The sequence below is a fragment of the Melospiza georgiana genome, chromosome 2, assembly GCF_028018845.1.
Source record: "Melospiza georgiana isolate bMelGeo1 chromosome 2, bMelGeo1.pri, whole genome shotgun sequence".
NCBI lineage: Eukaryota > Metazoa > Chordata > Aves > Passeriformes > Passerellidae > Melospiza > Melospiza georgiana.
The window spans coordinates 4,353,690-4,364,200 of NC_080431.1; the positions used below are offsets into that span (position 1 = coordinate 4,353,690).

Consider the following 10,511-nt stretch of genomic DNA (forward strand, 5'->3'; position numbering starts at 1 on the left):
GTGCTACACTGCTGTTTACATAGCGTGGACATACTTGGATCCAGGTGGAAATATGAAAATCCACCATCTTTTAGGACCACTCGAATCAAGTCTCAGTATTACCCCAGTTTAATGCATCTCTTTGTAGAAACCTTCATAAGGTTACTGAGCACAAGGTGATGGATAAAATAAGCTAAGTGTTTATTTGGGTAAGTAATGATTGGAAAAAGCCTTCATTAGAAGGTGGAATGGTGTTCAACTGACAAACCCAAGCCTTACAGAGGCAAGGGCTCTGACATACACCCTGCAGTGTGCAAGAGGTAACACCTGAGCTCTGCCCAGTGGCAAACCATTCTGTGGGTTTTGGGCCCAAAACAGATACTCCTTGCTGTGATATATCCCTGTGATTAAAGGATAAGGTTTTCCCAAGGGAAGGCTGGGCCTCCAACACCTGTGGTGGCACACAACCAGCCTTTGAGGCTGATTTAGCAGTGGGCAGGGATAGTGGGGCTGAAGGATTGTAGAATGACAGAATTATTATGGCTGGAAAAGAACTTCAGGATCCCCGAGCCCACCTGTTAACCCAGCACCCCGTGCTCACCATTGAAGCGTGTCCTCAAGCGCCATCTCCACGCGGGTTTTGGTCACTTGCAGGACGGGACAGCCTTCCCCAGGCACACAAAGCAGGGGCGATGCCGGGGCCCGGCTGCTGCCATGGCCTGTTCAGCGTCACTCTGACCACGCAGAACGGGAGGTGTCGGAGCGGGGGGCCTGGCTCGGCACAGGCGGGAGCCGTCGGGACATCTCCGTGACATCTCGGGACATCCCGGGACATCCCGGGACATCTCCGGGAGCCGCGTCCCGCCAGCGGCCCCCGCAGGCCAGCGGGAGCGCTGCCGCCACCTTCCTTCCCTTCTTCCCGCGCCGCGCTCCAGGGAAACGGGATTGTGAGGGGATTCTGTGGGACGGGGCCAGCGCGGTAAGGTCCGAGCAGGCCAACAGTGGCACCCTGGCCTGGAGCAGGAGTAGCGTGGGCAGCAGGAGCAGGGCAGGGATTGTCCCTCTGTACTCGAACGCTGTGTCCAGTGCTGGGCTCTCACTTCGGAAAAGGCCTTGAGGGGCTGGAGCGAGTCAGGGGAAGGGTCTGGAGCGCGAGTGCTGTGAGGGAGCTGGGGGGGTTGAGTCTGGAGAGAAGGAAGCTCGGGGGGACCTCACTGCTCTACAGCCACCCGAAAGCACGGTGTGCCCAGGGGGACTTTGGTCTCTGCTCCCAGGGAACGAGGGACACGATGGGAGCACACGGCCTCAAGCTGTGCCGAGGAGGTTCAGGCTGGACATTCAGAGGAATTTCTTCACAGAAAGGGTGATTATTCATTGGGATGGGCTGCTCACTGGAGGTGCCCAGGGCAGGGCTGGCGGTGTCACTCGGTGCCGTGCTCCGGGGCACTCGGCAGTGCTGGGTCGCAGCTCGGGCTCGGCGATTTTGGGGTCTTTTCCATCAGTTCGGTGACGCAGAGCTGGGCTCCCATTGGCTGCCGGGCCGCCGGTGACTCCGCCCCCTCCCGGGCCGCGCGCTCGCGGTTGTTTACATCGTCTGCGCTCATTGCCCCGCCTCCAGCGGCTCTCATTGGCTGAGGACCGCCGACCTCGCAAGTCTATTGGCTGACAGCGGGGGTGGTGGCTCTTCATTCCCGAGGTCGTCGCTCATTGGTTTGGGGGGGTGGGCAGCGCCGCTCCCATTGGTGAGGCAGGGCGAGGCTCCGCCCCTCCCGGCCGGTGGGCAGGCGGTAAAGGCGGGCCCGGCAGTCGGCGCCCGGCGCCGTGCGGGGTGGGATGTCCCGGTGCGCGGCTGTGCGGGACGCGATGTCTGTATCCTCAGCCATGGCGCGGTTGCCTCTCCTCCTGTGCGCCGCATCGGGGCTGCTGCTGGCGGCCGTGGCGGCCATCCCGCCGCCCGAGGAGGCGGCGCGCATGGCGCGCTACGTCCTGCACAGCTGCGACTGGGGCGCGCTGGCCACGCTGTCGGCGCAGGAGGGGCTGCGCGGCCGCCCCTTCGCCAACATCTTCTCCCTCAGCGACGGCCCGCCCGGGCCCTGCGGCGGCAGCGGCGTGCCCTACTTGTACCTGACCGACATGGAGATCTCCGTGCAGGACCTGGAGGTGAGCGGGGCCTGGGGTGCGGAGTGGCCCCGGGGAGGACGCTCGGGAAGCAGCCGGGTCACTCAGGCTGGCCCTCAGCAGCAGGCGGTGATGGCAAGGCGGTGTGACAGCGCTGGTTCACAGAGCCGCGGAATCGCTGGGGCTGGGAGGGGCCTCTGGAGATCCTTCGGGGTCACCTCGGGCAGGTGACACGGGGACGTGTCCAGGTAGGGCCCTCAGAGAGGGAGACACTGCCACCTCCATGTGCAGCTGCTCCAGAGCTGTGCCACCCTCTGCAGAAAATTCTTCCGCATCTGTGTTTTAGTTTATGGCTCTTCCATGGATGTCACCCCGTTTGTCAGCCCTGGGGACAATTACTAGCCCTTGAGCAGTGCTGTCTGTGGTGACAGTCGGTAAGGCTCCTGAGAAGTTCCTGCTGATCGTGGTCTTGAGAAAGAAAAGGCAGCACCAGGCAGAGCGAGTGTCTGCAGCTTCCAGAAGCACTGAGGAAAGAAACGAGGCACCATGGAATATCTGAACAGAGGAAATTACACACACAACAAAGTCAAAAGGAGTGGAACTTGTCAGTGTGGGACCTAAGCAAAGAGAAGTCTTACAGAGCCTGCTGAAGGAATAGTTATTCAGTCTCTGGAGCATACCGTAAAGGGAGGCACGCATGGAAAGGCAGCTTTGGCATGCTGAGACTCTGAGTGTGTAATTGGCCTTGTCCCAGAGTTTTGTGGCCAAAAGTTTGCTAAAGATTTAATGAAATAGCAGTCATGCCTCCTTTATTGGATTTGTTTGTTTTAGTAACTTACAATGTTAGTAAACACAAAATAATGGTAGTTTTTCACACTGTTCTATCATTTTTTTGTTTGTTCCCTGTCAGGTTTTACTTTGTTACCTTAAAATAGGTGAATTATATGTCTAAATACTGTAGAGAGTCTAATTTGTTTTGCCTAGTACCTTTCTTTCCATCCCAGATACAGCTGTTTGCTTTCAGCATAACATAAAACCCACTAGTATAAACTAATGATGAATATTTCCTTCAGAAAGCTCCTCAACAGGTCCTTATTTTGCTGCTTCAGGGCAGAAACTCTTGACATGTGATAGTCACAGGCAAGGAGAAGGTGCCGAGTAATCATGAGTCAGCTTTTTGGGAGTTGAGCAACTTCCTCTCTCTCAAGTGGCTGCTTCTGTTTCACGAGGTCACCTGTGCTCTCCGCAGTTTTCAAGTGACTGTGGAGGGTTTCTCTTGGACATGAGCCCTTCTAATGAACCTCCTCGAAGCAGGGGAACTTCTCTTACTGGGAAATAATGACCCTTAGTATGTGGCATTCTGCAATCCTGTTTGGCACCAGTGCTTTTCAAGCCATGGTCACCAAATTAGTTTTCAGACAAAAAAATCAGATATGGGTTCTGTAATCCTTCAAGTTAGATGTTTCACTTAAATACTCTGAATTAAAAAAAAAACTTCTAAAGTTCACTTTAAATGGCAAGAGAGCTGTTTGGGAGAGCTAGGAGGCTGTTATGAAGAGATGTTTTTGTTTTAAGTAATTTTACCAACAGCTGTGAAGCCCACTTGGTTGCTTTCTCAGTAACACTTTGCCCTTTCACTTGATGAAGTTCACTGTATGTCCTTGTCTACTGTCCTTTGTATCTGCAAATTGTAATATATCATCATTTGCAAGTGCAATAGGTGGGCTGAATTCATTAAGGAGTCATGTTCTGTGAGGTTTGCACTTTTTGTTAACAAGCTTCAGCATGCCTCTGAACTGGGCTTTATTTCAGATTCAGAGCTCACCCAAGGAGCCTTTCAGATGTAGCTAGAGCAGAGCTGTCACCACCTTTTCCTTTCTGCCAGTATTACTGAGCTGAATAAAGTACCAAGAGCTGAAAATGGGGTGGGTATGACATTTTTTTCACATAAGAAAAGTAAGCATAAACCTCTTATCTTGCTTCTTGCATTTCAGGTCAATTCAAATGCCTCCTTGACTGTGTCTTTGGCACAGACTCCTTACTGCAGGAAGCACAAATATGATCCCCAGAACCCCCTCTGTGCCCACATCATCTTTGTTGGGAGCATTGTAAAGGTGAGCAGCTGAAAGCTGGCACTGGGCAGGGTTGTGTGCATCAAATACAGATTTGTTTAGTGGAGGGAGAGGAGAAAGGTGAGAAATTCTGTGCAGAAGCATAAGCTGAGCTGTGCTGTGATACCCAAAGGCCAGCTCACAGTTTGTGGGAGGAAAAAAATGTTAACCCTTGATTTTTGCAGGAGCTGTCTTGACATACCTTTAGCAAGGAATTTGGGGAGACAGTAATGCAGGGAATCTCCCTCATTGCTGTCATGTGTTCCAAAACTAAGTCTGAGGCCATTATTTTGGAAAAACCTTCATATTTCATTCACACTCTCTTGTTCAATTAAATTCTTCAGTTCAAACAGTGTGACATGCCTGCTTCTGAAACTGTTCAAGTAAATACTAACCTGAGCTACAAAGTTGCAGATATTACAGACAAAAAGTGTGCATTGTGTGATCTGGTGGCATTGCTGCCAGGGCAGTGTTCTTTTGTGCACCAGTACTTTGGTGTCTTGTAGGAGGAATTGAGAACTGCATGTGTTAATCACTGAAGATCCTAATCCTGTTATTGGGGTAATGGTTGAGGATGAGAACTACTCATCACTACCCTCTTACTTGATAGTCTCATTCTTATTTGGTGTTTTCACAGCTCTGATATTTGCACATTGCACTCAGCAGTCTTGTAGTTACTTTACTGAGTTTCTCATTAATAATGGAGTTGATTTCATTTAGGTAGGGTTTTATTTATTTTCTTATTCTATACCCAGAGCTCTAAATGGTTGATTTCACCCTTTAAACATCTGCACATTGTATATTAAGTGCCATCACACTTTTCAGCTTCCCTTCTCTGTAGATTCTGTTATACCATCCCATTTGTGTTTGGGTGCTTGCAGATGTCTGAGCACAGTTGTATCTGTTTCTGTCACTTTGAATGAGTAGGTGCAGAGCAGGTGAAATTACACCTAAGACATCACATTATAACAATTCACCTACCATCCATAGGTCTCTGTTTTGTGGTTTGTTAACAATCAATTAATCATCAATTCTTATGTTGATTAAACACTCTCTTGCTCTTGCTGACTCTAAAAGCAGCATTTTGATTTAATGTTGAATCCACTACTTTGTAAGTGTTGTCTGTCTCACACAGTTGCACACCACACTGAGGATGAGCAGCCTCAGCCACAGTAATGAGCCCCTTGGGACAAAACACACTGCAGTCAGCAGAGGTTTTTTAGCTAAAACTCATCTTTACATGACTATCTTACTGTAACATTTTCCTGGCTTTTGTTTAGGTGAATGATTCAGAAGCAGACATAGCCAAAAAAGCATTATTCACTCGCCACCCTGAAATGGAAAGTTGGCCCAAGGATCACAATTGGTTCTTTGCCAAATTCAACATCACCAATATTTGGGTCCTGGACTACTTTGGTGGATTGAAAATTGTGACACCAGAAGAGTACTACAGTGTCAAGCCTTAGTAAGTACTGAAGTTCTTCATGGCTGACTCTCATTGTGTTTCACACCTGTGAACTTCTTGTTGGTAACAGGGAGGAGTGACTCCTGTAGAGTTGGCACAGTCACTGTCCTCTGTTTGAATTAATTGCAAGATTGATGATGTTTTGGTCCAATAATTAATAGTAGTGAGACTCTTCAGCATTTCTGAAGCTGTATTAATGGGATTGCAGCAATATTGCTGATACTTCCAAAACAAAATTGCTGTTGAATCTGTCCTTATGATTTTGAAGTATAGAGAAATTGTCTTCTATTGTCTACATAAAACCAAGTCTTCCAAACTTTCAAATATATTTTAGCACAGTCTACATGAATTCTGCATTAATTTCACTCCTATTCTTACTCCTTGTAGGTGGAAGAAGATCCTTGGTGATGCTGATATGGAAATGAATGGCTTTGGCTGTTTCGTGAAAGACTTATTTTTTCTATGTAGTGTAGAGCTGAATTAATAATATAATAAATCAAACACCTTGCATTGTTAATGAGCATGTATTACTCTTATGAAGCAGATTGAACTTCTCACTAACTTGATTCATGTCACAATGAAAAACCTTTGTGCATAAGCAATAACTAAATTGTACCCACTGGATGTGAATTTGGAAAGGTGTCTGACAGTGTGCATTCAGAAATGTTGTGTTTACTGGAATCTAAAGGATTAGTCCAGTTCTAAAGTGCCTTATTTAAATAATGTTTCTGAGCACTTTTCAATATTATTTTTAGTAGCAGTTTAGTTTAGAATTTTATGGTGAAGTTCTACAGGATGGCTCTGCTGATGGAATGGAAAGCATTGTCTGTATTACAGTGACAAAGGATGTGCTGAGTTTCCAAATCCTGTTAAGAATTTTCTCTGCACATTGATAAACTCACTTTTTGGAGCCATTTTTCTGTTTTATGGAATGTGCTGTAGAATACAGTTGTGTTCATGCCAGCTGTACTTATACCTCAGGATGAGTTCTTGGTAATTCCTCAGCTGATTATGTGCCCTGACTCTGTAATAGAAGCAGATCTGTAGTACCTAAAATATCTGACTCAAGAAGAGTAGTGTCTTGTAAATTCAGTGAGAATGGTGTGAAGGATGTTATGTTAAATAAATGTTTTCTGAAATACTCACCTTTGTTAATCTGATCAAATGGCAGTTCATCAGCTTTTGTTCCCCTCCACAGCAGAACTGAGCAGATTTTGGGGTCTGGAAGCCTTAGAAAGCAATTTTGGATTAGTAACTCAGAAGTGAAAAAGACACAATACAGTTTGACACAAATGATGCATGATTTCTAGAGAATGAAAATTAATGAACGGTGTGCTTAAATTAATTCTGTGTTAACTAAGTTACACCCAACCACAAAATAAAAACCTTTTTAACATCCTCTCCAATCTGTTGTGCACTGAGTTCACCAGCATTAAAAAGTATTTATGAACAAACAAATTGATTTTACAGTGAGCAAATATTACCTAGTTGACCTAGAGTAAAGAATTTAGACTCCTTAGAGGAGGTTGATATATAGGACAGTGGGATTTGTCATGTAAGATCCCCATATCTTAATGTTGTTGTTATAGCACTCCTTTTCTCAGATACTGGGATGATTTGTGAAAGTATTTTTATGTAACTTATTAAGAATTCTTTCTTCATAAGGGGAAGGAAGCTATTGGTACTGTTCAACTATTTTAAAACTAATTTAGGATTAAAAAAAACTTAAAATATAGAGATATTTATCTTGAATAGGTAACAGTGGTTTTAATGTGAAATTGAAAAAAAATTATATAAGGTATGACAGTTGTGAAAACTCAACTGAATCTCTGTCATGGACTCAATACTTTCTGTGAGGACACCTGAATGCATTATGTGTAACCCTGTAATTTCTGATGTGTGAGACTGATGTTGCTGGGCTTTTGTTAAAATTAAAATATTTTTTTGACAAGCGTTGTCAAGCATTATTTATTGCATGTCCAAGAATTATTCTCTCTCTCCTGCTCTCTTTCATAACAGCACTCTCTTTTCAGTGTTCTTGTTTTACTGTTTCTTTGATATTTTTCATTGTTGCTAGAATTAATGAGAAAATGTTCCTACTTACACCTGCCTTCCCCTCCTTGGGTTAAGTCTGTGTCTTTGTACTTCATATGCTTTCCTGCATCCAATGCTCTGAAATTAAAAATTGCAAAGACAAATGCCATCATTGCACACATCTCCAACTTCCTTCTTCTACCAGCTGCTTCTGCACCCCCACGTTCCATGGCATGTAAGAAAAGAAGCAGGAAAGGTCTTGGCAGTGCATAAACAATAAAACATTGGTGTGTTATCAGGGCTGTTTTTAGCACAAATTGAAAACATAGCCCCAAGCAAACTAAGGCAAAAAAACCCCAACCACAAAACCCAAATCTCCATCCCCGCCAAAACCAGTACACCACTTTGAAAAGTATTGCTTTCACTTGAGGGTTTGGTGTAGAATAAGGCTGCCTTTGTTTCTGGTTTTCTTCTCCCTTTACTATAAGTTCCCAAGTATTTTCTCTTTGGAAGTGGAAGGGCCTTTTTTTGGTAATAGCAGTATCTTAAAACAGTTTTGTAATGCTACTGCAACAACTGTAAATCATCCAAAGATCTTCACTTTTGAAACCTGGGAAGACCCCAGCCAGATGTTTTTTTGGGAAAATGATGAGCAGCAGACTGGTTGAGCTACATGTACAGACCTGGATCTGAGAGTCAATAGAGAAGAACTCTGCAGCTGTATCTGTGCATCTCACTGAATTTTTGTGTGTGTTTTATATGTAGAAGTGGAATGTAAAGCAGTTCAGGCTATTAATCTTCTCCCTTAGTAATAGGTGTGTAAATGTTTATATCACCAACCCCAGAAAGACATTAGCTGGTCTTATTTTTCCTTACCTCTTTTCCCTGTGCTCACCTTCATTCTGTTCAGCTCCTTCAGGAATTTGTGAGCATGTTTTCTTTTTTCCTGCCATCCAGGGTAATACTGTGACTTAGAACAGGAGAGGCTGAGTATAATCAATTGATACAGCTGTAAGCAATGAATCAGTGTTTTGATTTCTGTGTGTATCCTCTGCCAGGGCATGCTTGGAGTACCTGAGCATATTCTCAGCAGCAATGAAGTCACTGCACTCATGGGACTCTGACACAGGATAACTGCAGGCACCTCACTAAGCCACAGGATGTTTGTTAGCTGGGAATCTAATAAGAGTAATCACAACTTGTCATGTTCTGCTTCCTACTACATGTTCTTCCTTCTATTGATCTTGCTTATTGACATGTTTGTGTTCCTACTTCTTGATTTTCAATTTGCTTCTTCTGTTTTAAATGGAGGACTTGTGCCCAGTAGGCTCTTGCAACATGCAACACCATTACACTATAGATCTTAAATATATCAAGTATTCATTTAATCCTTTATTCACTTCTCTCTGGAATTAATTTCTAAGCTGTTTAATATTGTGCCTGTGATCTTCACAATAAAATAGAGGTAGGTCAGGCAGAGTATCAGACTAACACAAAAAGTGTTACTCGTAACTTAATGGATTAATTTGTTTGCCAAAGGCTTTTCCTGAGCAAAAATATTGAATCGAGAGAAAATCCAATGAAGTGATATATTGTTGTTGAACACAAGAGGGTGCCACAGACTCACATTCGGCTGGAGTGTTAAATGTTTAATACTTAAAAGTGGTTATTGAATTCACCATAACTCAAAGATGCTGGAAAAGCAAACGACGGGGGCATAATATGAACAAATTCTTTTTCTACAGTGCTTTACATTATGAATGCTTCCCTCCATAAACACAGCAGCCTGCTGGCTGCAAAAAAAAAAAAAGGAGCATTCATCATTTTTTTGTGTTTTGTAATCATTTTGTGCTATGGAGAGCTCAGAAGTAATATCCATGAAAATGATTTAAAGGTTTTTAAATTAAGTAACTCTAGTAAAGGAAATGGAGACAGGTATAGAATGCCTTGGAACATCGGCTGGGAGCAGCCAGCTCCAGACCCAACAGTGTTTATTTCTGTCAAATCCAGAGAGAGGGTGACCATGCTTTGGTTTAGGCTTATTAAGAGCTGAATTAAACCACTTGACTCTGATTTGTAATTTCCACCAGCTAATTAATCTCGGGTTTTTCAAGTGCTCCCAGGCTGCTCTCCGGTGGTTTGGGTTGCCCTGATGATGTGCAGGTGTTTGGGTGATGAGGCCGAGCTGGGAAAAGCCTGAAGCTCCCCCTTTTTCCCTGGGGGCTGTGCTGGAGCTCAGGCTCTTGCTGCTTGCTCACTCCTGCTGCCTTGGCCTTGAGCCTGACTCAGTGTGGCTGACCCTGCTTGCTGCCACCCAAACTCTGCTCTTCTCCAGGTACTGTGGGACTGCTTCTTTTGGGGTTGAGACCACTGCCCTGCCCTCCTCTTCTTGCTTCTCTCTAATAATTGCATTTTCTCTGCTGGGGAGCTCAGCCCTTGAGTTTCTCATGCAAGCCTCTTGCAGTTACTCTCAGGGCTCTTTGACTTAAGAACTTCTGTGTCTAGAGGCTTCCTCAGAGTTTTTAAGTTGAATTGGTATGTAAAAAGATTAGGCTGTATTAATTCTGAGTGTAGAGATTATTGTTCTTCACAGATTGGTTTTCTGTGGAAACAAAGCTTAGGTAACATTTCTGGGTACTTGCCTTTGTCAGATTTGTTTTTGCTTTGTTGGATTCAGATTTGAAATGGGGAGTCTGCCCTCAAAGCTAGCAGGCTCCTATAAATTTCATGACAACTGTGAGCTGGGGAGAGGAAACAAACCCTAGTTCACGTATATTAAAGGTTTAAAAGTCATATTTTGAAAA

General features: G+C 44.8%; 1 protein-coding gene across 2 annotated transcripts; it reads left to right on the plus strand.

Annotated features, from left to right (window-relative positions):
* Positions 1-1,763: 1,763 nt before the first annotated feature.
* Positions 1,764-6,780, plus strand: CREG1 (cellular repressor of E1A stimulated genes 1). 2 transcript variants are annotated; one of them, XM_058045468.1, is made up of 4 exons: positions 1,764-2,139; positions 4,092-4,211; positions 5,489-5,673; positions 6,061-6,780. In XM_058045468.1, coding segments are annotated over exons 1-4 (633 nt in total). In that variant the 5' UTR covers positions 1,764-1,812; the 3' UTR covers positions 6,062-6,780. The 2 variants fall into 2 exon arrangements, with proteins under 2 accessions (XP_057901451.1, XP_057901452.1); XM_058045469.1 differs by lacking the exon at positions 6,061-6,780 and having other exon boundaries at positions 5,489-5,674.
* Positions 6,781-10,511: the final 3,731 nt, after the last annotated feature.